This window comes from Citrus sinensis, chromosome 8, assembly GCF_022201045.2.
Source record: "Citrus sinensis cultivar Valencia sweet orange chromosome 8, DVS_A1.0, whole genome shotgun sequence".
Lineage (NCBI taxonomy): Eukaryota > Viridiplantae > Streptophyta > Magnoliopsida > Sapindales > Rutaceae > Citrus > Citrus sinensis.
The window spans coordinates 25,665,708-25,693,582 of NC_068563.1; the positions used below are offsets into that span (position 1 = coordinate 25,665,708).

Below are 27,875 nucleotides of genomic sequence, written 5' to 3' on the forward strand. Positions count from 1 at the left end.
ATTTCAGATTTCGTTCTCGGTTCAAATTTCTAGATTTGGTACTGAACTGGAAAAAAATTTGATATTATTTTTTGTAATACCACGTAGCATGATATAAGAAGACATTAAAAGTAATTTTATGTTATAAAATTTTTAGATTATGTAAGAAAATAAAAATATACTTATATTTGAAAAATAGAATAATTGATGCCAACCCTCTGTGTGTGTGTGGAAAATTTAATTCCTTTACTAGAAGCTGTGTTTGTGTGTGTGTATTACATCCAGAATTAAAATTCAAGAAGATTTACGGTGTCATAAATCAATTTACAAAATTATAGAAGTCAAATTACGACGTCGTAAATCTAGCGGGACTTTAATTCTCGATCGAAATTTTTTTCAATATGTATAATATCGTTGTATTATTTTGAAAGACTTTGATATGGTGGGCAGGTCTCTTTTTTTATTAAAAACAATAGCCTGCGTGTCAAGCTCTCATGAAGAGAGCTGTGAAATAATGTTTGATCGTTGTATTTTGTTGAAACAACCTTTCGTGGGGTAAGTGGAAATAGATCTCCTAAAGGAGGAATTCTTTTTTGTCAAAACCAAATTTAAAATCAAATCATTGAGGAAAAATGCTATTATTTCTCAGCAGATGTTACTTATTTGATTAAAATCGTTTATTGAGTTTTTAAAAATATTGTACTATGTACATTGGTCTGTAAAATTTACAACCTAATATTATTTAATAATTCCCACCATTAGGAATTGTCCATTTCCAATAAAAAGATTAGTCAATCATAGAATATAAAAGAATTCTAAAATACATCGGATGTAATATAACCAAATAAAACATGTATGACATGTGTGATTTGCATGGTAATTTTTTAAAATAAATGCACATATGTCATCACATCATTGCTTATTGTATAAATGACATGATATCTCTAATATATTTAATAATATACTATAAATACTCAATGGATGAGTTTGAAAATAAATGAGTCATTTTCCTACAATATTATTCCCTACGGGTTGGGTTGGATTTTTCAATTTTGTATCACTTAATTATTTAGCAACGAACTGAATTCCTCCTAAACAAGTCAATGAGTCACATGTTATGTTTCATTTTCATCTTTATTTTTTTGTAATAATTTTTGCGCGGAATCAAATTTGTAACAGTACTGCACCAATTAATATCCCATCAAATGTTCTGGACTCTCTCCATGGTCGTGTATAAATATAACCATGAAGGATTAGAGTCCCATGTAACATAAGCCTCATATATAGAATCCTTGAAATTATATTCTAAGTCATGGCTCTTAATCTGCTCTCTTCAATTCCTGCGGCATGCAATTTCACCAGATTATCATTACCATTATCAAGCAAAGTTAATGGCTTTGTTCCTCCTATTACTCGAGTCCAATATCACGTGGCTGCATCCACCACTCCTATTAAGCCTGTCGATCAAACCATTATTAGGCGATCTGCCGATTACGGGCCAACCATTTGGAGTTTTGATTATATTCAATCACTTGACAGTAAATATAAGGTACATAATTAATTAAACTATGTCTGCAGTTAGTTTAAATATATATGTGACTAATTAAGTAACATATTATTTGATTTGATTTACCATACAGGGAGAATCGTACGCCAGACAATTGGAAAAGCTGAAGGAGCAAGTAAGCGCGATGCTACAGCAGGATGATAAAGTGGTGGATTTGGATCCTTTACATCAACTTGAGCTCATCGATAATCTGCACAGACTTGGAGTATCTTATCACTTTGAGGATGAAATAAAAAGAACTTTGGATAGGATACACAACAAGAATACAAATAAAAGTTTATATGCCACAGCACTCAAATTTAGAATCCTAAGGCAATATGGTTACAATACCCCTGTTAAAGGTACGCATTCACGCAATTTCGTGCAATGATACTTAGACAAAAAAATAATGCCGGTTTACTTAATTGAAAAACAAAAGTAATAGCTGGCATCGATTTATCACTGTTTCCGAATGTGCTTACGTCTCCTTAGCATTTTTCTAAAACTTTTCATTCTTTACTCATCGATCTTGAAAGACATTCATTTTAGTTCTTTGAGCTCGATAATTTACTAATTTATACGAATGATTGAAATGCATGCATGCATGCATGTATGTACATGTGCTTGTAGAAACTTTTTCACGTTTCATGGATGAGAAGGGGATCTTTAAGTTATCAAGCCACAGTGACGACTGCAAAGGAATGTTAGCTCTCTATGAAGCTGCATACCTCCTGGTAGAAGAAGAAAGCAGTATCTTTCGTGATGCGACAAGTTTCACCACCGCATATCTCAAAGAATGGGTAATCAAGCATGATAATATTAAACATGATGATGAACATCTTTGTACATTAGTTAATCATGCTTTGGAACTTCCACTACATTGGAGGATGCCAAGATTGGAGGCAAGGTGGTTCATCGATGTATACGAAAATGGACCAGACATGAGCCCTATCTTGCTCGAGCTTGCTAAAGTTGACTTTAATATTGTGCAAGCAGTACACCAAGAGAATCTCAAATATGCATCAAGGTAAGGATTTAGATATGGAGTCTCATTGGATTTCTTGTCATAAAATACGGATTTTTCTATAATATTACAAAAAGCATTTATATCATTGAAAATTTCATTTACAGTCTTTACAGTGTTGTAAAAAGGCCGACACCCACACTCACCAATGATTATGTCTAACTGAGAATGCATATATGTAACTTAATTAATTTCATGCTAATTAATTATGTGGACAGGTGGTGGAAGAAAACAGGACTTGGGGAGAATTTGAATTTTGTAAGAGACAGAATAGTGGAGAATTTCTTGTGGACGGTGGGGGAGAAATTCGAACCTCAGTTTGGATATTTTAGACGGATGTCTACAATGGTCATTGCCTTAATAACAGCAGTCGATGATGTTTATGATGTCTACGGGACTTTGGACGAACTTGAGATATTCACTGATGCAGTTGAGAGGTTACTTTTATTTATAGTTATTTATATACATATGATTGTTTATGGAACATGATGTAGTGAGCACTAGTTGTAACCATATAATAAGTATTTGGACACATGATATAATTTTTTTATTCCTAATGAATAGTGCTAAAGTTGTGGATTAATTGGAGAAAAATTATGACGCAGTGTCAACCAACATAAGATGAGCACGTCGTTTATTAGATCATTGCCCATGAATTTATATATTTATACATCTCTCTTATTTTAATTTAGCTATATTACATTGTTAGATGGGACGCTACTGCAGTAGAGCAACTTCCACACTATATGAAGTTGTGCTTTCATGCTCTCCGTAATTCCATAAATGAAATGACTTTTGATGCTCTTAGGGATCAAGGAGTTGACATTGTCATTTCATATCTTACGAAAGCGGTACTAGTAAATTTAGCCTTTTATTTTAATTAAGGAAGATTATTCTTCAATCACTTTAAGAATACCAAAAATGTAAATAGCTACGATGAGTTTCTAATATTATCTCTACATCATCTGAAGTTTTAATTTTATATCAACCATCTACTTTCAAAATAATCTAAGCTAAAAGATTATTTTGCCCTCTGATTTTACCATATGTTTTTCATTTTAGAGGTAAATTAGCCATTTAATATAGATTATTTAATGATGGCTAACAGAGTTAATGGAAAAGTGTGGATGGTTGATATTAAACTAAAATTTGAGGTGGTGCAGAGATATTATTAAAAACTTACAGCGGCTAATTATACTTTTAATATTCTTGAGGTGGTTGGGAATTATTTTCCCTTTAATTGCTTTAGTTTATGCTTTTATATTAGATATTATCTTATATTTTATTAATCTATTCGATATATAAAAATAAAACTTTCAGTGGGCAGATATATGTAAAGCATATTTAGTAGAGGCAAAGTGGTACAACAGCGGCTACATACCGTCTCTCCAAGAATACATGGAAAATGCTTGGATTTCAATAGGATCAACTGTAATTCTAGTCCATGCATACACTTTTACAGCAAATCCAATAACAAAGGAGGGCTTGGAATTCGTGAAAGATTATCCCAATATAATTCGTTGGTCATCGGTGATTCTACGATTTGCAGACGATTTGGGAACATCATCGGTACAATTAATTCTTTTTTAATATTAATTGTGCTATGGAAAATATGCTGAGAACAAAATTATGTTCTTATTTTTAGTATAATAAGTTTGACTGAATTAATTATTAGGATGAGCTGAAGAGGGGAGATGTTCATAAATCAATTCAATGTTACATGCATGAAGCTGGAGTTTCAGAGGGAGAGGCTCGTGAACATATAAATGATTTGATTGCTCAGACATGGATGAAGATGAACCGTGATCGATTTGGAAACCCACATTTCGTTTCCGACGTTTTTGTTGGGATTGCAATGAATTTGGCGAGGATGTCTCAATGCATGTACCAATTTGGAGATGGTCACGGATGCGGTGCTCAAGAAATTACTAAAGCTCGTGTTTTGTCCTTATTTATTGATCCCATTGCTTAATTAATTATACCTAACTAAGCCCTCAATAAAAGAAAAACATGATGATGCTCCTGTTAATAATAATTCAATAAAATAATAGATATGTTTACCAAGTGAGATCGATCTTTTTGCTAGCAGATTTGTGGTTTCTAAGAATAAATGTTTTTTCAATTTCCTACCTCATTGTCATCTTTGTAGTGTTTTATAGAGAGTTGTTTTAACATTTTTCATTCAGATATTTGGATTCAAAAAATGATAAAATGAATTATAACATTGTCAATTAACGTACATTAAAACATCACACGGTATTATTTATCAGTAGTTTATCAGTCTTAATCCCTTTAGTATTTCTCATTCAAAATAATATATTTCAGGAAATATTGTCTACATACCAAATTTTTGTCATTTGATAGAAATGTCCGAGGACCAATATGCTCTAAAATTTTAAATGCCCTTACTGTTGTTATTCAAAATACATCCTAAATCGTTTCCTCCATTATTAAATTTTTTTGAGAAAGGAAAGGTAGAAGCTTAGTTCAATCTGCTTGACGATACTCGATAACGATCAATCAACATTCTTTATTCCTTGGGTGAATTTTCTCCGAATCTTTTTTTGTTGATTTGGTGGTCATCATTTTAAATACTACACGTGCCTTAATTTTCTGTCAATTCATATTCTTTAATTAGACCAAGACCAAATTAATTAGTAGTTTCGTTCATCTGCGTACATGTAACAAAGGTGTGATTATTAATTTGCTGAGGCTAGAAATCTGGCTAGCTAAGCTTAACTACAATCAAAGAAGTCAGAGTTGGAATGCCGAGTTATTTAAATAACAAAAGATGTTGGTATGTTGTTACACAGGTGACCATAAGCGTGACCATAAGCCAAGTTGTATAGATAATATCCTAATATATATATATATATATATATAACTCTCACTACAAGAAAAAGTATCTACTATGACAGTCCTCTGTGTGACAGTTTTTGGTCTGGAGGCCTACAACAATAGAATCGTGATATATTTATTTTCTGTCATACACTTATGACATATTTGTGATAGAAATATCGTTTATCAAGAAATTATGATATATTGGTGATATAAATATCATATATCAAGAAATTATGATAGACTAGTGATAAATTATTTGACTATCAAGAATGAAAGACTGATTTTTTATGTTGACTTTAATTGTGCGGGTTTGACTTAATTTTTAAAAATATTATATTACTAAAATAGAAGTGAAACGATGTCGTCTCAGTTGTATGTTTCGCAAGTTTGAGGATAACAGACGTAAATAACAAAAAACAATTAATAAAACGTTGCGTTTTGTTAAGGGGGGAAACATTTTTGTGAGAAAAGAGGGAAATTTTTTTCTAAGTGTTCAGAAAATTTGCAAGCGTTATTGTGGAATCTCAAAATCGATTAGCACACTTGGAGCAAACCCTCAAAGGCCAGCCATAGCAAACTAACGACACCCAAACACCCATAGTTTCAAAATCATTCTGGTTGTTTCACTGAATCATCTCTCTTTGCTGGGACGAAGTCAGTGCTAATCGAAACCCAAATTGGAATGAGAACAACATCCAGGGTACTTTTATTGATTGAAAGAAACCCAATTGCTTACCGTGAAAGAAGACCCAAATCGTTGTTGCCGAAGTTGAAACCCTAGGCTTGACGGTGAATTGAAGCTTCACGCCCACTGGTGAGTCATTGCTGCATTTGCATGTATTTAATTTTGACTATTTATTGAACTTTTATGTAAAGTAGTAAATAATTTGTAAAAAATTGAAATGTATTTGCATGTATTGCATATATTGCATATATTTCGGTAATCAATTTACTAAATAATTTCCCAGGAAGATATAATGTTGTTAATTTTGAGTTCTGTTTTGAGTTGTAATCGTGCATTGCATAATGCTGTTAATTTTTTTTTATTCTAGGTAATTCTGAATTATATTCATGTGTTTGTGTGTGAATTTTTTTTTTTAGCTATTTCTGATATTGAAGCTTCGTTAAGTTAAATGAGTGTTTGTGTATGAAGATGGTGATATTGGCCTGAAATGTCTATAACAAAGCCTGAGGAGGGACTTTTAGTAACTGATTCTGTTATGTAAAATTGAGGGATTCTCACATCTCATTGTCATCTACCTATGCATGTGGTGTTGTAGCTATTTTGCATCTGGTGGTATTATTGTTACTGTTGTTGTCTTGAGTCGTAACATTTGCGTGTCAAATATAAATAGTTGTGATTGCTGCATAAACGTGACAGTTCGATGTTCTTGATTTGTTGAAGGCATTGTATTAAGGTACTTGAAGCTTTTCTTTGTGTTTGCTTTAATTTTTGTTCTACTGATGTATATTATTTGAAGTTGTAGTTTATTATTTCTTCTTAGGCTTACTCATATGATTAATGTAATTTATTGGTACCTTTTTAGCCCTCTTGAATCCAAGTTTTGGAATTTTATCAACTGATCATTCAAAATATATTTCAGTAATCAATATTGTTGCTGGATTTGTACCTGGAATTGGATATAACAGCAGATTGTTGTGTTTAATTTGGTAAGTTCCATTTCTTATCCTCTATTATTTGACGTAGATTGAAGTTGTTATACACTTGCTTAAAATTTACATATCTTTAAATTTATAATTATGATACTATATAATGTGTTTGTTGTGGGGTCTATCTTATTTATTATATTTATAGTATAGTAGGAGAGTGAACTTTTGAAAAGTATGAAATTCAGTTTATCAGCTTTCTTGTTTGCTATATTTGTAATTTTAAAATTTGTTTAGTTCACATGGTGTTATAACATTAGACAAATATTCTAAGTATGTACATTCTTTCTTTGTTTTATGTATATGTCAGGAACATTAATTATTAAGCCCGAAATGGATAAATCTTGGATTCAATGTAATCGACTGTCGACAGAATATGAAGAGGGTGTCCAGAAATTTATAAATTTTGCTATAAAAAATGCTGCAGGGAGTAGCGTCATTAGGTGTCCATGCGTTGATTGTGGGAATTTATCATTTGAAACACCTACAACTGTAAAAGATCATTTATATATGCATGGTTTTGATGTGAAATACGACAATTGGTTTTGGCACGGGGAAGAGATTCGTAAGAGTTCTTCTCCTCAAAGAGAAAACCATTTTCAGCAACAAAATATAGAGTTTGACAATGGTAATGAGTTAGAAATGGTTAATGATGCTTATAAGGGTTGTTGTGGGGACCCTAAGGCATTCAAAGAGTTGCTAGAACAGGCTGAGAAACCCTTGTACCTAGGATGCACAAAATTTACTAAGTTATCCTTTTTAGTGAAATTGTTCAATGTGAAGGGTAGATTTGGGTGGTCTGACAGTAGCGTTTCTGCATTGTTGAGTGTTTTAGCAGATGCTTTCCCTAAAAATAATGAAATTCCAACCTCTATGTATGAGGCCAAAAAGACAATGTCAGCTTTGGGCTTAGAATATGTTAAAATTCATGCTTGCCCAAACGATTGCATACTCTACAGAAAAGAGTATGAAGGTCTTTTGGAATGTCCTACTTGTGGGTTATGTAGATGGAAGAAAAAGGATGGTACTGTAGACCAATATAGGAAAGGGGTTCCTGCAAAAACTTTATGGTATTTTCCTCCTATACCTAGGTTTAAGCGCATGTTTCAGTCATCCGAAACTGCTAGGGACTTGACTTGGCATGCAAATGAGAGGATGGTTGATGGTAAACTCCGACATCCGGCTGACTCACCATCTTGGAAGTTAGTAGATGAGAAATGGCCGATCTTTGCATCCGATCCTAGAAACCTTCGCCTAGCTCTATCAGCTGATAGAATCAATCCACATAGCTCTCTTAGTAGTACATATAGCTGCTGGCCAATAATTCTTATTACTTATAATCTTCCACCATGGTTGTGCATGAAACGAAAATTCATGATGTTGTCCCTCTTGATTTCTGGTCTTCAACAACCGGGTTTAGATATTGATGTGTATTTGCAACCTCTTATTGAGGATTTACAAACTTTATGGGATGTTGGGGTGGAGGCATATGATGCCTACAAAAATAAGTACTTTAATTTGCGGGCTGTATTACTATGGACAATAAATGACTTCCCGGCATACGGAAATTTAGCAGGATGTACTGTTAAAGGATATTATGCCTGCCCATATTGTGGTGTAGAAACACCAAAATGTAGACTTAAACACAGTGGAAAAAATGTATACATTGGGCATCGGCTTTGGCTTCCTCATGGTCATAAATTTCGGTTCCAAGCAAAAGCCTTTGACAATAGTGTGTGTGATGAAACCCCTCCAAAATTGTTAAACGGGGAGGAAATTTTCCAGTTGGTCGACTCTATTGATAATAGATGGGGGAAAAGCAACAGTAAAAAGCGTAAAAGTGCGAACAATAATGATCTCGCGTGGTGGAAGAAGAAATCTATATTTTATAATTTAGAGTATTGGAAGCACTTGCTTGTGCGGCATCAATTAGATGTTATGCACATTGAAAAGAATGTGTGTGAGAACATCTACGATACACTGCTACATATTCTTGGAAAGTCCAAAGATGGACTGAAGTCGAGGATGGATCTCTTGGAAATGAAAATTAGGCCCACCTTAGCACCACAAGTTAAAGGAAACAACAATCGTACATGGTTTCCTCCTGCTTGCCACACCTTAACTAAGGAGGAAAAAGCAAGATTCTATGCAGCTTTGAAAAGTATCAAGGTTCCTACTGGATACTCTTCAAATATTAGGAATCTTGTTTCAAAAAAGGACTTTAAACTCCAGGGTCTTAAGTCTCATGACTGTCATGTTCTTATGCAACAACTTTTGCCAATTGCCGTAAGGTGTGTGCTGCCCAAACATGTCAAAGAAGCTATCATTAGGTTTTGTTTCTTCTTTAATTCGTTGTGTGGGACTGTGATTGACGTGACAATGCTAGATGAATTGGAGAAAAACATCGTAGAGACTTTGTGCTTGCTTGAAAAATGTTTTCCCCCTTCTTTTTTTGACATAATGGTTCATCTTACTATTCACTTAGTGAGTGAAGTTAGACAATGTGGTCCCGTATATTTTCGGTGGATGTATCCTTTTGAGCGATACATGAAAACTCTAAAAGGCTATGTTCGAAACCGTAACTGTCCTGAGGGTTGCATAGCGGAGAGTTATATTGCCGAGGAAGCATTAGAATTTTGTGCAGAATACTTGGAAAACATGCCCACAATTGGGGTTCCACCTGGACATATGCAGAATTTAGAAATTGACAAGCCCATGAGTGGTGGACAAATGGTGGAAGTTGATCGAACTTCATTAGATCAAGCACACTTGTATGTTTTGCATAACACTGAGGAAGTTCAGCCTTATATAAGGTGATGTTATCTAACTTGTGTTATTTTAGCTTTATATTTGTCAGGTTTTGGTAGTTTAGGAACCTGAAAATTTTGTCCTTTTAACTGATTTTTAGAGAGCATGAGGATTGGTTACAACTTTGCCATCCACGAAAAAATGAGAAGTGGTTGCAAGATGAACACAACCGAACATTTGCAGATTGGCTAACAGATAAGGTTTTGATAACATTAGTTTAATTAATTCCTTTTTTCCTTTCTGTTTCGGTTTGTGCTTGTTTAACATTATATTCCTATTGATTAATAATAGGTAAATATGTTGATAGAGAACGGTGACATTGTTACTCAAACAATCCGTTGGTTATCCCAAGGGCCTCGTCCTTATGTTTTCCAACATCCTGGATATGACATAAATGGTTTTCACTTTGTTACAAGAGATCGAGACTTAAATAGAGTTACTCAAAATAGTGGAGTGTCATTGGTTGCACAAACAATTTCAGTCGCAAGTTCAAAAGATAAAAATCCTGTCACTTCTAACATCACATACTATGGAGTGATTAGAGAGATTTGGGATCTAGATTATGTTATCTTTAGAATTCCAATAATGAAGTGTGACTGGGTACATACCAGAGGTGGTGTTATGAAGGATAGACTCGGATTTACTTTGGTAGACTTGCAACGAATGGGTCATAAATCTGATCCATTTATTTTAGTTTCTCAAGCCAACCAAGTTTTTTATGTACCTGATCAGCTTGATAAGAAGTGGTCAGTTGTATGCCAAATGCCTAGAAGAGGTAAACCCACACAAAGAAGCGAAGATGCAGTGGAATACCCTTCGTTGACTACTGAATTTCCAAGTGCTGATAACATAAACTCTATTGACGATGATTTTGAAATGTACGCACGAGACAGCAAAGAGGGAATTTGGATTGGACCTTGAATATCGTTTCTGTGTTTGTTTGCATGAGCTGTTTGTTGAGTCCTTCTCAAAATAATATATGTTAAGGTTAATACAAGAAGTATTTATGGTATCTATTATTATTTTATTTTATATTTTTTGGCAGTTTTTATATGGTAGTGTATTCTCATCATTTGATTTTGTTCTGCAGTTGTGATATTCATCATGGATCCCTGAGAGTTCTTCACCTAAGCAATCTGATGCCCATTTCGATGAGTTTTTAGATGAACAAAATGATGGATTTGTTGGTGAGGAATCAGAGTACCATGAGGCACTTATCCGCGAAGGATATGATCCTGAAACGCCCCTGGCCGATCATGTCCCTGATCTTGATGAGTTTGGAGATGGGAACGAGGATGAACCTGAGAGCAGCAGTAAGCGAAGCAGAGGTGGCACTGTTGGGTCAGAACAAAACAAAAAGAGGAAAAGAAGTGGAAGGTTTGTGGTTAAATACAACAGCCTTGGTGTTCCAGTTGGTGAAGAAGCCATTGAGCTGGCTACGTATATTGGTGTTTTGGCTCGTACATCAATTCCAATCCTCTACAACAATTGGCGTAGAGTTCCAGATGATACGAAGGAGCGTCTATGGGAGTCTGTTAAGGTATAAAATAATTTCCTTTAGACGATTACTCTAGTTTTATTGTGGCTGGAAAAATCTCACATTTTCATAATGAAACTTGAAGGTGTACTTCGTGGTTCATCCTCGAAGTAGGAAGCAAGTACTACAAGCCATCGGAGCTGCATTTCGGAACTTTAAGTACACTCTAATGAGGAACTATGTTTTACCATTTGTTAATGACCGTAAAAGGCTTTTCAAGCCACCAGCACGGTACAGCACGATTGCTAAGGAAAGTTGGATTAAGTTTGTAAAGGAAAGGCTATCTGAAAAATTTCAAGTGAGTGTCTAATTCAAGTGTTAATAATATATCAATGCTTATGACATTTTTCCTTATGGGTTTATCCATTGTTTGTTTGGTTGTTTTAAGCAGAAAGTTAGTGGTGTGAATAAACTTAGGCGGGCACAAAACAAGTTTAATCATCGCCTAAGTAGAAAAGGTTACGTTGGGTTAATGCAGGAAGTGGTATGTACTGTGAGTTAGTTGCTAACATTTTACTGTTGTTTGGTTAATGCAAATAATGATTGTTACTAACATTTTAACTTTTTATTAACTTTTTTACAGTGCTCAGAAACAGGCCTTACTGAAGAAGAAGTGGATAGGAGTGTTCTTTGGAAGAGAGCTCGGCAAATGAAAAACGGAGGATACCACCCCGATGTTGAACCAGTTATTAAAAAAATCGTAAGAAAGTTTTTGCTTACTACTGTAATTCTATTTGTGATTACTTATACTTTGATAACATTGGCTTACTTAATTCATTTGTGTGGTAGGATAAATTGGAGATGGAAGCTAAGAAAGGAAAGATGCGGTCATCCGGAAAAAATGATATTCTCGCACAATCTTTAGGAAAAGCTCCAAAATGTGGTCATATGCAAGGAGTGGGCAAGTTTGTGACCCCGTCTCTGTATTTTCAAATTTACCAGAGGCCTCCTGATAGAGACAGGCAAAGAGAGGACCGTCTATGGAGGGAATCAATTAATCGGCAGTTGGAAGAAATGAGAAATGAACTAAGAAAAACACCTCGTCATTCAGATATAGCAAGTTCCAGCTACCCTCTCGTGCCTGGTGAAAACAATAATGTTGTTGGAGATGATGGCATAGAGTCTGTTCAAGCTGAAGCAGTTGCTGAAACAACAAAGGTCAGTTTGTTTACTATTTTTCTTATTATTTCTAGATTTAGTCTTTTGCTGGATAAGGGTTGTTGTAGTTACTGTTCTTACATGTTATTTGTGGATTTAGTTTGCTGTATGTTTACTATTTATACATATGTTCTTTCTGGGGTGTCATTTGATACTGTTAACTACTTTGTAAGAGAAATTTAGAGTATTTAGAAACTATTTATGCCAATCACACTGAACAATTATGTTTGTAACAGCCTGATCATTTGAAAAAAAAGAAGCAAGGGACACCTAAGAAAGAGACAGACATAGCAAACAAAAACAAGAATACACCTGCCAAAAAATTCTCTGTCATTGCAAGAAAGAGTCCAAGATTGAACCCAACTGAAATCCCAGTGGAGATGCCTGATGATTTGTTACAGGGAAAAAAAATAGCAATCCTAAACATCAAGGCACAAAAAAACATTTGAACTTTGAATCAGCAGAACAGCATAATGATATAATAGAGATAGGACATACAGATGCTGTAAAACAGACCAAGGACGAGGGCAAAAAAGTTGCAGTGAAGCCTTTGCCAACAAGGAGGAACACAAGGCATGCAGGAGGAGTACAACGAAACAAGATTCCGTTGCTGCAGTTGTTTGGCACAATTTTTGAAGCTAAGATGTCAGACCAAGAATGGATTCCATATCTACTGGATGATGGTGTTTTCCATTTGGAAGGGATTAGAGCTCATATTGGAAGGCGTGACTGTAGTGCAGTTCTGTCAATGGATGCTATAGGAGTAAACGTAATCGAAGTCTATATTGCGTAAGTGATTCATAATCATTCTAGTTTTATGTGTACTTTATATGGGAGTCCCAATTAATGGACTTTAACATTGTTTGTCTATTGTTTATCAGGATGTTGTATGCTTCCATTCTCCCTGGGAAAAGAGGAGTGAAACCATTTGGATTCATTCGTCCAGGTCTGGTTTCACTAGGCGAAGAACGTAATCCTACTGCATCATTTGACCTTAGGGCACGTGGAGTTTGTGATCGATTGAAAAAAGCAAAGAATGGACAATTCATCTTTATGCCTTATAATCCCTAGTATGCTCCTTTAATACTTTTCAACTCATATTAATTTCTTTTCTTGCCTTAATTTACTGAAATTGCTACCTTACTGTTCTTTCTTTTATTATAGTTATCATTGGGTGCTGGTCATCTTTGATGTGTTGAAAAAAGAAGTTTATTATCTCGATTCTTATGGGGGAGATCCTGATGATGATTTAAAAGAGCTCATTAAAGTGTATGTTCAATTTTTTTTATTACCATTGTCAATATAAAATTACTTTTACATAATTTACAGATACTTTGTTACAATTTTTTTTTGTATACAGCTCTATGACAATGTTTATAGCACAAGAGGGTAAGGAGAAATGGAATTATAATAAGATGGTCAGATCCGTAAAGGTTTGAACTATTACCTTAACTATAATTATATATTACCATGCTTAATTGTTATTAAAATGAACTGTACAATTGCTGATTGTGAACAGGTCCCACAGCAACCAGCAAGTTCAGTCGTGTGTGGATTTTATGTCATGAGATTCATGAAAGACTTAATTAATGATTTCTCTTTACTAATGAACAATGTGAGTTCCTTGATCATAATTTGCTTCATAAAAAAGAATATGTCCTGTTTCAAAGTTTCACTAAATATTTATTTTTCATAAATAGTTCAACGGAAAGACAACATATTCTGATGCTGAATTAGATGAAGTCCGTATTGAGTGGGCAAACCATTTTTCTGGAGTACTTGCTGTTATGTGAGGTAACCCTTACCTATTATGTTGTTATTGTGAGTTCATTGATGAAATATATTTTACTTGGGCAGTTATCTAACTTATTATACTTCTATGTTGGATTATGATGAAGATGGTGGGTACTGCTGGAGTTCGCTAGTTTTTTTCTTTGTTTGGAAAATAGCTCCTGGATATTGATGCAATTTTACACATTTCGGTTGTTCTTAGGTTGGATTTTCACGTTTGGGAACTGCTGGCCTTGTCTGATCAGTATTTTTGGCTCCTCTTATGTTGCTGGAAGTGTTGCTGGAAATGTTGCTGGAAATGAACTATGTTGTTGCCTTTGTTCATGTTGGTAGAAATGACTCTGTTGTTTGGCTTCCTTATGCTACTGGAATTGAACTGATCATTGTTAATTTGTGTTGTACATGCTGCTGGAATTTAGTTCTTAGGTTGTTACAATACTCTTCTTCTATTTATGTTGGATTTGTCACTCTCAAATTTGATTAAATTATGTTTGCTCACAATTATGAAATCTTAGTCAATGTTATCCATTTCATTTTCTTTTTCAGTTAATTTTTAATTGCAATATTAATTTTAATAATCTAATTAATTAGCTAATTTATGAAATATTAATTTCTACTAAATCAATTGCAGGATTGTTATTAAAATGATAATAATTTCATGGTGCAAAAAAATACCCCTTTTTTATTAATTATAATTTCAATTTTTGATTTAATTGAAAAAATTCATTTAATTATAATTTGCATTTCGCGCCAAATTTGATTTTCCCGCCAAAAATTCAAAATATGGCGCACAAATTTTTAAAAAAAGGGGCCAAATTCAAATTTATTATATTCCTCTCTAAATAAAGTTATGACAGTTATGTGACTAAAAATATTTATCACAGATTATGACTGGTATTATTCTGTCATCAATTCTTGACGGTGGCTACAATGACGGTATGAACAACCGTCATCCACCCCCTACTATGACATATTTTGCCTGTCATGGTAGGCACTTTTTCTTGTAGTGTCTTCTCTAGTGCATGTGTCTTTATTTTTTTCATGTGGACATGTTTTTAAACGATGAGTTTTAAGAGAGTTAGTTTTAACTCTCTTAAATTATACGATTTTATAGTTCATTTAAAAATAAAAATTTCAAGCACCGGTACCTGAAAATGATTATATATATATATATATATATATATACTAATTCTAGAAAATGATTCTAGAAAATGATTCTAGAAAGTGATTGTATTAGGTGGATAGTTCCCATTGCATGCATGCCATTGGTAACTGTAAAATCTGGAGAAAGAGAATTGAGACAAAGAAATATTGAATGGCTTTCAATGATGTGAACACTCAGGAAGCTATATTATTTGTACATTGATTACAACGAAAAAAAAGTCAAGTATATACACTAGCAAAATTACAATATGTATAAATAGTCAATGTCAAAGAAGAAAGTAGATCCAATGATTATTATAACAATAGTATTACACATCTCAAATTTTTTATCCCAAAAAATTATACTAAATGATATGTCATTAATTGAGTGGTTGATAATTCTTTACAAGATCCAAGTGAATTAATTGTATTATCTCACCAACCAATTGATAAATGACACATCATTTGGGATAACTTTTTAGGATAAATAATTTGGGATGTGTAGCATTACTCTTATTATAAAACAATGGAGTACATGATCATCACGATTGCTTTCCTAATAGGAGCACAGCTTTGAGTGGCAGGACATTTGTGTGTTTGTTTCAAGAAACCTAGAACACGTTGGCATCCTTTCAGGTCTCATATATTAGGTGGATAGTCATACAGGGTAAAGCCTTGGAGTGTAAGAGGGAGGGGTTCATATATATATGAGAGCTTGTAACTTATACTATGATATTTTGATCTCTGGAAGTCAATAGAGATTGTTTTGTTTTGTCCTTCGTGAGAAAGGAAGCCGCCTTGGCCGAACCTCATAATCTTGTGTTAGTGATGGCAAAATCCTCCACGGGTTTGGGGTCCATGGAGCCCCACCCTAAATGGGGAAATTTTTGAACAATTTTTGGGGAATGGAGTGGAGAGTGGGGGAAAAATAATTACCAAATTCTTAACGGGGTGGGGTTTAGTTTTATATTCCCCACCTCACCCTCACCCCAATCCCCATTATATATAAATATGTTTTTAATTCTTATTTAATAATTTTTATTTTATCAACTATAATGTTAATTAATAATTTTTTTATGTTATATAAACAGGATATGAATAAAAGAAAACCTAACAATATAATCATTTTTCAGCTCTAAAACATTGTTATGTTTTCTTTTCTTTTTTCAAGCGCTGCTCTCTTTAAATATTTTTCAGTTTTGATATCATTTTAAGTTATTGATTCAAACTTTTAGAGATTTTTTTTAAAATAATTTCAATACTTTATAATATGATGATTATTTTATTTAAGTCTCTAATTTTTAATTTACTGAAATCATATATTTATACCTATTATAAAATAAGTAGATAGGGAATGGGGTGGGGAATGAGGTAGGCCTCCCCACCCCCACCCCACCCCACTCCACTCCACTGCCATCCCTATCTTGTGTCATTTGTTTCCATATCACTATTCTTGGTCTTGATTCGTGTTTTTGAGTGTTGTATCTTGTAGATTGAGTCAATAAAATGATAATTTGCATAACTTTTGGAATTGCTTATCACTTTATTTCTCATTCAATGAATAAATGTCACCTCGATTGTATAAGGAATCCGCTTATAATACAGCCATTGCAAGCCACATAGCTGTTTTTATTTTTTATTTTAAAATTGTTTGCCCGTTGGATTTCTTTTGTAAGCAATCCAACGGCTTCTATATTTTACGCGTGAAACCGGCTTGGGAAATGGCAAATATTAGGAGCAATTATCACACAGCTACACCAATTTTATCTAAATATCAAAATTATCAATTGAAATTAGGAAAATGTCAAAGACCCCCTAATCGACATGAAAAATTTGTATTTTCTTACGAAAAATTACTTTATATATGTAATGTCTGTATTAATGAGAATAATATTTATATTAGTGTAGATCAAATTTTTTTTCTTATTTTCCATCTAACTATTGAATAGTTTTCAAATAATTATAATTATTCAGAGTACCAAATATCTTAATTAATCATCAAATATTGTTATTTTCAATATTAGTTGTACTAGTGACTAATATTAATGGTATAAATTTGTACTGTATACAAGGCATATATAATGTGCCATATATTTGATATTTGGATTATACTCACAAAGATTTTCTTACACAAATTACTTCATACAAATTTATCATAAATTAATTAAATTATTCCATACTTTGTTTAATATTTTTTTGCTACATTATTAAATTATTGCATGTAACATTTTTGATCTTGTGTTATTACTAGTACTATAGTTAATGGTAGTTAAGGGAAAATGAGAATTACTTCCCGCTACTCCCTTATATTTTAAGGTATGTCTAAATCCCTTAAAATTATAACAAAGTTAGCTTTATCTATCATTTTACTATTCTACCCTAATCTTAATGTTAGCCATATAATATAAATATTTTTGAAAATACAAATCAAATAAAATAATTTATATCTCTGTAATGATAAATTTTTGTTTTATAATGAATTGTAAATTATAGAGAAAAATTACAGGTAAGGAAATGTCATAAATATTCCTAATAGTTGTAAATTATCCGTTTAAATTGGAATAACATTTGGGTATATGACCGCTATATGTGTGTATGTGTGTGTGTGTGTGTGTGTGTGTGTGTGTGAAGTAATTTTTCTCCATAGTTTATAATTTATTATTAAATTTATTTAATCATTAGAGCTATATAAGTCATTCACTTTATTTATATTCTAAAAATATTTAAATTTTATGGCTAACCTCAAGACTATGTGTAGAGTAGTGCAATGATACATAAAGCTAACATTGTTATAATGCAGGGGAATTTGGACCTATTTTAAAACACGAGAGGGATTTTAGTTTCTCTAAACAACAGGGGATAATCTTCATTTTTTCATATTGTTATTATAGTCATTATTACTAGGATTAAACTAAATTCAACTTATTATATTTTTTTACGATATTATAAATTCAAATCCAACGCTGACCTTGCTAACAGACAAACGAGTGGGGCACTAAACCCCTGACGCAATGTAGTTTTGACCTTTTTTTTTAAAGTCATAAATATATGAGTATTATAAACTATATATCATACTCATATGACAATTTTATATTGTTACTAATATTTGATGGTTAAAAGATGTAAGAAAGATTTGATAATTTTGATAAATGTCAAATAAGGATATTTGACACAAGCATACTTGACATTTTTTAACTGTCAAATACACCCTTATTTTACAGTTTTTAAGCGTCAATTATTATATTTTTATAGTGAATGTTTATGAGAAAAAAAAAATTAAGGCGTTCATTAATGGAAAGCTACGCCACCATCCATCTCTAGTTTTAGCTAAGGATTTACTAATAATGTAAAGGCTAAAAAAATTGTGTCAAGTTAAAGGGCCATATGTCTGTCCCAATTACTAAAAAGAACAAAAATATTAAAAGCAACATTCTAAATGTACACAAAATAAGAAAATAACTGCATGTAATTTTTCTAAACAATTGAATGGGCGATAGAGCTCATACTTACCCGCCTCTCTTCACATTCAAACTTCTAATATTAAGAGCAAGCCGAACCGAACATGTTTAAAAAAGTCTAGTTCGGTTCAATTTTGTTTTCCTTTTTGTTTCAGTTCGGTATTAAATTTTCAGAAAAATCGATAAATATTAACTGAGAATCAAACCGAATTTCAGATTTCGTTCTCGGTTCAAATTTCTAGAATTGGTACTGAACTGGAAAAAATTTTGATATTATTTTTTGTAATAAATAATACCACGTAGCATGATATAAGAAGACATTAAAAGTATGTAAGAAAATAAAAATATACTTATATTTGAAAAACCAATATACCAATTCGGTTCAGTTCATACTTTACTTTGGTTCTTTTCAATTTACTTCAATTCTCTATTGAACCAAACTCAACCGATGCCAACCCTCTGTGTGTGGAAAATTTAATTCCTTTACTAGAAGCTTGTGTGTGTGTGTGTATTATATCCAGAATTAAAATGTAAGATAGATTTACGGTGTCATAAATCAATTTACAAAATTATAGAAGTCAAATTACGACGTCGTAAATCTGGCGGGACTTTAATGGTGGATCAAAAAAAATTTCAATATATATAATATCGTTGTATTATTTTGAAGGACTTTGATTTGGTGGGCAGGTTTCCCTTTCTATTGAAAATAATGGCCCGCGTGTCAAGCTCTCATAGAGAGAGCTGTGAAATAACGTTTGATCGTTGTATTTTGTTGAAACAACCTTTGGTGGGGTAAGTGGAAATGGACCTCCTAAAGTAGAAATTCCTTTATGTCAAAACCAATTCTTAAAATATCAAATCATTGAGGAAAAATGCTATTATTTCTTAGCATACTTATTTGATTAAAATCGTAGTTTTTAAAAGATATTGTGCCAGATACACTGATTTGTGATTTGTAAAATTTATAACCCAATATTATTTAATAATTCCCACCATTAAGAATAGTCCCTTTCTAATATAAAGGATTAGTCAATCATATGATATACAAGAATTCTAAAATACATCAAATGTAATACAACCAAGTAATGTATGAAATGTGTGATTTACATAATAATTTTTTAAAATAAATACACACATGTCATCACATCATTACTTATTATATAACTGACATAATATCTCTAATATATTCAATAATTTATTATAGATACTCAACGGATGAGTTTGAAAATAAATGAGTCATTCTCCTACAACATTAATCCCTACCGGTTGGGTTGGATTTTTCAATTTTGTATCAATTAATTATTTAGCAACGAACTGAATTCCTCCCAAACAAGTCAATGAGTCACATGTCATGTTTCATTTTCATCTTTATTTTTTTGTAATAATTTTTGTGCGGAATCAAATTTGTAACAGTAATGCACCAATTAATATCCCATCAAATGTACTGGACTCTCTCCATGGTCGTGTATAAATATAACCATGAAGGATTAGAGTCCCATGTAACATAAGCCCCATATATAGAATCCTTGAAATTATATTCTAAGTCATGGCTCTTAATCTGCTATCTTCACTACCTGCGGTATGCAATTTCACCAGATTATCATTACCATTATCAAGCAAAGTTAATGGCTTTGTTCCTCCTATTACTCGAGTCCAATATCCCATGGCTGCATCCACTACTTCTATTAAGCCTGTCGATCAAACCATTATTAGGCGATCTGCCGATTACGGGCCAACCATTTGGAGTTTTGATTATATTCAATCACTTGACAGTAAATATAAGGTACATAATTAATTAACTAGTTTAATTTGTCTGCAGTTAGTTTATATATATATGTGACTAATTAAGTAACATATTATTTGATTTGATTTACCATGCAGGGAGAATCGTATGCCAGACAATTGGAAAAGCTGAAGGAACAAGTAAGCGCGATGCTACAGCAGGATAATAAAGTGGTGGATTTGGATCCTTTACATCAACTTGACCTCATCGATAATCTGCACAGACTTGGAGTATCTTATCACTTTGAGGATGAAATAAAAAGAACTTTGGATAGGATACACAACAAGAATACTAATAAAAGTTTATATGCCACAGCACTCAAATTTAGAATCCTAAGGCAATATGGTTACAATACACCTGTAAAAGGTACGCATTCACGCAATTTCGTGCAATGATACTTAAACAAAAAAATAATAGAAACACCAAAAAACTAATGCCGGTTTACTTAATTGAAAAACAAAGGTAAATTGCTGGCATCGGTTTATCACTGTTTCCGAATGTGCTTACGTCTCCTTAGCATTTTTGTAAAAATTTACATTCTTTATTCATCGATCTTGAAAGACATTCATTTTAGTTCTTTGAGCTCGATTATTTACTAATTTATACGAATGATTGAAATGCATGCATGCACATGTATGTACATGTGCTTGTAGAAAGTTTTTCACGTTTCATGGATGAGAAGGGGAGCTTTAAGTTATCAAGCCACAGTGACGAATGCAAAGGAATGTTAGCTCTGTATGAAGCTGCATACCTCCTGGTAGAAGAAGAAAGCAGTATCTTTCGTGACGCTATAAGGTTCACCACCGCATATCTCAAAGAATGGGTGGCCAAGCATGATATTGACAAAAATGATGATGAATATCTTTGTACATTAGTGAAACATGCTTTGGAACTTCCACTACATTGGAGGATGCGAAGATTGGAGGCAAGGTGGTTCATCGATGTATACGAAAGTGGACCAGACATGAACCCTATCTTGCTCGAGCTTGCTAAAGTTGACTATAATATTGTGCAAGCAATACACTAAGAGGATCTCAAATATGTGTCAAGGTAAGAATTAAGATATATAATCTCATTGGATTCCTTCTTATAAAGTACGGACTCGCCTTCTATAATATTATAAAAAGCATTTATATCGTTGAAAAGTTCATTTACAGTCTCTTGACAGTGTTGTAAAAAAGCAGACAACCACACTTAACAAAGATTAAGTCTAACTGAGCATGCATATATGTACGCTAATATATTTTATTCTAATTATAATTTGTGGTCAGGTGGTGGAAGAAAACAGGACTTGGGGAGAAGTTGAATTTTGCAAGAGACAGAGTAGTGGAGAATTTCTTCTGGACCGTGGGGGATATATTCGAACCTCAGTTTGGATATTGTAGAAGGATGTCTGCAATGGTTAATTGTCTTTTAACATTAATCGATGATGTTTATGATGTCTATGGGACCTTGGACGAACTTGAGCTATTCACTGATGCAGTTGAGAGTCATGTACTAGATCTCCCAAATAAACATGCAGTTGCGTACTATAAGACTCATGACTGTGGTCACCAAATCGTTCCTCCTCATAATAAATAAATATTATTTAAGTCTCTTATCTCGTTGTCGTTTTTGTCAGTAATATTTTGTTATTATAATAATTAATCTTTAATTAAATTAACATAATATCTATATGATACAATACCCATGTGAATTATCATACTGTTAAATTCATGTTATTTACATATACGGTATTGAAAATTATTAGATTTCATTTAAAGATGTTAGATTATAATTTAATAAAATTGAATACTTAAACTATTAGATATAAGAAAGAACATATATATATTTATTGGGAAAATTTACTCATTTTATATTATAAAGGTAAAATAGTCATATAAAACTTAGGTTAAAATAACTTGAATGGTTAAAGATGGTCAAAGAAACCCGAGTAAGAAAAAAGATATTAGAAAGATTTTATTTATTAATCGTCAAATTTGTATTGTTAATTTATATTTATAAAAAAAGGAAAATTATTCACCGACCACTTATTATTTCAAGTATTTTCAAAAATATACCTCTTATTTTTTTGGGTTGATTTCCACTAGAAGTTACATTTTCTTGCACTTTTTCACTTCTGTTTGCATTCTGCCATAACCTTGTTGATGACATAGGTGTAAAATTATCATTTCAGCTGCATAACAAAAATCAACATCATTTAAACGCGGTAGAAAGAGGAAAAAAAAGATAAAAATATTCCAGATTATTTTGTTTAACTTATTATCTAATGTCTAAATAGCAAAGAAAAATTGAAGTAATTTAATTTTTTTATTTAATTAAGATGAAATAGTAATTTTGCATTAAGGGGGGTAAAATAGTCATTTTATTAATATTCTTGTAACTTCTCTCACGGAATTTAGACAGTAGTGAAAAAATAATATATTTTGTAATTTCAGGTGGAAATCAGTTAGAAAAAGAAAGATATGCGTATTTTTGAAAAAGTGCAAAAAAAAAGTGGTCGGTGAATAATTACCAAAAAAAAATATCGTGCATATATATAAAAGTGCGGTAATTTTACACAAATAGTGAGGTAAAATTATCCCCACCCAACTCATGGTCATAAAATATGAGTAATATTTGTAATTATAATATCAAGTATGTAAAGATGATGTCCACGTTCGAATCATCTAATCAAGCAGTGATTTGTTGGGCCATCATTGTTAATTGACGATCGCTATCCTCTCTTGATTTCTTTCACAAATGCTTTTGATCACTTCTTATCTAGGGATAAGCAAATAATATGGTAAGTTGAAAGAATCATTTTTCCTCTAATTGTTGCGGTCCAATTAATGATCGATTCACGAAGAGTTTTGCTATTTGTTAATGAAATATTGACTAATGACATAGGAGATTGCCCGCATTCTCTCATAATATCTATAATCAGTAATTTATTGACTTTCTCTCCAATGAAATGACATCACTGTTTTCATTATTCAATATTTCAATCTCATACTCTTTAATTGATATTTCACATTATTCTTGATTAGTCGTTGGTTATTTTTCCCTAAAATTATGTTGTAATCTACTAACAAGTTATAATTATGAGTTTACCGTAATTTATATCTTATAATTATGGAATTGTGTGAAAATTTATCATGCAGGCAAATGCTAATAGGGTTGGCAAAAAAGCTGCTCGGGCAGGCTCGTGACCTTGAAGCCCGGCTCGCATGGGTTGGGTTTGAATATGGGCCTGAAGAATGTAAAGCCCAAATAAATGGGGCTTGGATAATGATCTAGTAAAGAGCTCGAGCTTTTTAATTTAAAAATAAAATAAATTAAATTTAAATAAAAAAACTCAAAATACTAAATTAATATATTTTTTATATTAATATGTGTGATTTATTATGTTGTGTTACTAATATTTTGTGTATTGAACTATTATTCTATTATGTATTGGATAATTATCTTTAATTTAAATATTTTTTATAAAAAAATATTTTATAATTAATTAAAAAGCCCAGGCTCGGCCAGTCCAAATTTTGAAGGGCTTTTTAAAGACCTAGGCTTCGTTTCAATAATATGAGCTTCGGCCTGGGCTTGGAAAAACCCGGCCCAAGCCCACAAATTGCCAACCCTAGCCACTAAGTTACATATAATATAATTTAAAACAACCTAAAAGGCTCGTGATTCAGAAATGACAGCGTGTAAAACAAGTAAAAGATCATGAATAACTATTTTTAAATTTGTTGTAAGTTATATGTGATGTAACTTAACAAGACCCTATCATGCATAGCTTGAATATTTACACTTAATATGTACATAAGAGATATATATACCATGCTTCAAATATATATTTTATCATTATTATTTAGTTTAATAGTAACTTGATTTTCTTTTTTTCATTATGTGAGTAGTGTTCAAATCTGCGATCTATTATTTTAAAAATAAGAATTTTTTTTTTAAAAAAAATGAGAACTTATTGATATGATGTTTGTTTTTAGAAAAATGAAATTGTTTTGCTTCATGTGGACTTGGGACTTTGGGGTATAGTCACAACTTTATTTATATGGGAGAAGGCAGCCTTAATGTTCCTCACTTTTATACTTCAATTCCTTAATTTGTTTTTTAATTACCTGACGTTAATATTGGTATATAAGAAACTCAATTTTTGTGAACTTTTACTATTATATTGTTATTGTCAGTGTTGATGTTCTGTTTGTTAAAAACACTATCATTTATCATTCAATTTAAAATTATAACATTGGAGATGTAACGGATAATTGAAGAAAAAATTACGAATGGAAGTAATAAAAATAAGAAACATTAAGGACCTTAGAATCATTCTCCTGTATTATTATTATTTTGTAAAAACAATTCATATATTGATAAGGAATTTTGGGGGAAAAAAAAACCGGAGAGTCATTTATATCTAATTCAATGTAACACGAAATAATAAAAAAATTAAAAATTTGATGAGTAGGTGGCAAATCGACCTCCTAAAATAGGAGCTTTTATTGAAAAAAAAAACTTAACCTTAACTTTACATTTCCATCCGATAATAATTGATGAAAAAAAGCCATTACACTTCATTAGATGTTTATTTTCGAACTTTTTTTTGGGTACAATTCGAAAATTTTATTAGAAAAGATAGAAGATTACAAATAGAAGAGTTGCATCACCAGTTAATAATAATGATATTTAGGCAAGTTCCCAAAATTAGAGTTTAACTGAGCAAGATAATTCTAAATTGGGAAAGAACAAGATACGAGAGCATTTAAAATAAATGATCCTAATTAATTATACACCTCAAATGGTTGCACCGATAAACATAAAGAGACTGAAGAAGTTTAAAAGAGGAACTCTAAAAAAAAACAATAATCATTATAATTGTTAGGTACCCCCTATCAAATACATGATTGGCCTTGAATGAAATATTTTCACGCAGTGATTTCATCATTATTAATAAAAAAAAATTATTATTGATGATAATATTGAATTTGATATATACCATAAAAATTACATTCGTATAACTTAAAAATGTTTTATTTAGTAGTTTATAGTATTCGATTGAAATTAATCAGAACATTTATTTTTAAACCAAAAAACTCACTTTTTAATTTACCAAATTAATCTTCAAGTTGTCGGCAAAGGAATCCTAGTTATCTCCTATGAGAGTTCTTTTCCTCTCTGGAAAAAGAACTCGGTATGGAAGGACATGGGGGTTGCCATAACCCGATTTACGTCACTCACATGTTGGGTGTTTCTTCATCACTTAAGTTCTGAAAGTAGTGTAAAAGGCAGTCAAATACAGAAGCTTAACTAATGTTGGCGGTAGTTGGCTTCTTTCTGAAGAACTTAAATTGTTGTGAAAGTAGTGGTTGGTGAGAGCCATTTATTGAGGAAGGTTTAAATACGAGATTAGAAAATGGATACAGAGGAGCTCATACGTAGATGTAAGACTATCACTTTGAAGGATGAAGAAGATGATGCAGTCATGTTCATCGGTGGAATGAAAAATGATGGAGAAAGGGTAGCAGCCCATTGTCTTGTGGGTAAGATTCTTCTCAACAGAGATGTAAACAAAGAGGGGTTGAGATACGCAATGCAGTTAGCTTGGAAAACCACTAAGGAGATTAAGGTGGAGAGTCTGGGAGACAACATTTTCGTCTTTAAGTTTGCTACAGAACAGGATAAAAAGAGAGTGCTGACAGAAGGGCCATGGCATTTTGACAAAGCTTTAATAGTGCTTGTAGAACCAGTGGGAATGGGGAGCATAAAACGGCAGCCTTTTACACATACATCTTTTTGGGTGCAAATCCATGGAATGCCCATCAAGTGTATGGTGAAAGGAACCATTGAAAAATTGGGGGAAAAGATAGGACAAGTGGAGGAAGTAGAGACCGACGAAGAAGGGGAATGCATAGGCCCTTTTGCTCGGGTGAGAATTTCAGTGGACATTACTAAACCATTAAAGAGAATCCTTATACTAAAACAGGAAGGCGAGGAAGATATTGTGATGCTTATCAAGTATGATAGGCTACCGGATTTTTGCTTCTGCTGTGGACTTATCGGACATCAGTTTAGGGAATGCATCCAGTACAAGGGCCAACCAAAGGAGAAGCTCATTTATGGTGGATGGATGAAAGCACTTACTTCTTTTGAATTAGCTAAGCTCAGCAGAGGCAAAAACAGAAAGAGTAGGAGAGATGATCAACCGGATGCAACCACCAGAAACACAAGTGTTCAGATCCAGATACAACCAAAACCGAAAGAGCAACCAAGCAATCCAAACCCGAGTAAGCACGATGGATTGGGTGTAACCCAAGTGGATAGCCCCAGTGAGGAAATGTCAGTGGAGGTGACTTATGTGGCAGAGGTAGGTGAGGAATCATTAATGAAAGCGGCTGAGGAATCGAGACAGTCGTACCTAGAATATGAAAAGCCTGCTGGGGCAGCAGCTACAACTGGGGAAATCCACAGAGCAGAGAGCAAAACAGAAGGAAACTTATGCGGGAAAGTGAAAGTAGATGCACTGAGGAGTGGGGAACGAAATATAGGCCTGATGGGCCAACATGACAAAAACGAAAATCAAACTCAGGGGATTTCAATAGGTACAAAATTTAATTTTGAGCCCACGAAACCAAAATCTCACTTAAAGAGCCGAAAGTGGAAAACATAAGCTAGAGACTCAAACTTTACTACCAAGAGGAATATGGGACCTACTTATGTGAAAAGGTCGTGCAGTGAATTAGATTAACCGAGTCCAAACAGTAAGAGGCTGAAGAATGTGAGCTCCCAGGAAACTCCCATAGCATCGAAATTGAAGCTGGCCTGGGAAACAAAAGAAAAGGTTGATGAAAGTGACACAGTTCAGCAAATGGAGAAGTCAGCGGCGGAGGCTGGGAGCCAGCCCTGCCGACAGCCATGAAACTCGTAAGGTGGAACGTTCGGGGTTTGGGGAATCCTCGAACGCGTCTCGCAATGAAGAAAATTCTCCAATTGCATAGGCCTCAGCTATTGTTTTTTTGTGAAACAAAGCTATTGTCTAGGCAAGCAAATGAAGAGTGTAAAAGACTAAACTTAGATAATTGTTTTGCGGTTAGTAGAACTGGGATGAGTGGGGGGTTGGCAATGATGTGGAACTCAGAGATAACTGT

At 32.9% G+C, this 27,875-nt stretch overlaps 1 protein-coding gene and 1 pseudogene across 2 annotated transcripts; both read left to right on the forward strand.

Moving 5' to 3' along the window:
* Positions 1–1,232: 1,232 nt before the first annotated feature.
* Positions 1,233–4,662, forward strand: LOC102621171 (gamma-terpinene synthase, chloroplastic-like). Its single transcript, XM_052432364.1, has 7 exons — positions 1,233–1,528; positions 1,620–1,887; positions 2,156–2,552; positions 2,768–2,986; positions 3,259–3,400; positions 3,870–4,118; positions 4,225–4,662. The coding sequence occupies exons 1-7, from the start codon at positions 1,292–1,294 to the stop codon at positions 4,519–4,521; spliced, it is 1,809 nt and encodes a 602-aa protein (XP_052288324.1). The 5' UTR covers positions 1,233–1,291; the 3' UTR covers positions 4,522–4,662.
* A 15,772-nt stretch (positions 4,663–20,434) lies between these two features.
* On the forward strand, positions 20,435–22,336 carry LOC102621988 (gamma-terpinene synthase, chloroplastic-like; annotated as a pseudogene). Its single transcript, XR_371274.3, has 4 exons — positions 20,435–20,736; positions 20,835–21,102; positions 21,390–21,786; positions 22,008–22,336. The product of XR_371274.3 is annotated as a gamma-terpinene synthase, chloroplastic-like (transcript).
* The last annotated feature ends 5,539 nt before the right edge of the window (positions 22,337–27,875 follow it).

Excerpts from the sequence above, each read along its gene's own strand:
- LOC102621171 (XM_052432364.1), top strand. The coding sequence starts at position 1,292 with ATGGCTCTTAATCTGCTCTCTTCAATTCCTGCGGCATGCAATTTCACC. Across the intron at positions 3,401-3,869 it reads TTTCATATCTTACGAAAGCG|TGGGCAGATATATGTAAAGC; the intron begins GTACTAGTAAAT and ends TAAAACTTTCAG. Across the intron at positions 4,119-4,224 it reads ACGATTTGGGAACATCATCG|GATGAGCTGAAGAGGGGAGA; the intron begins GTACAATTAATT and ends ATTAATTATTAG.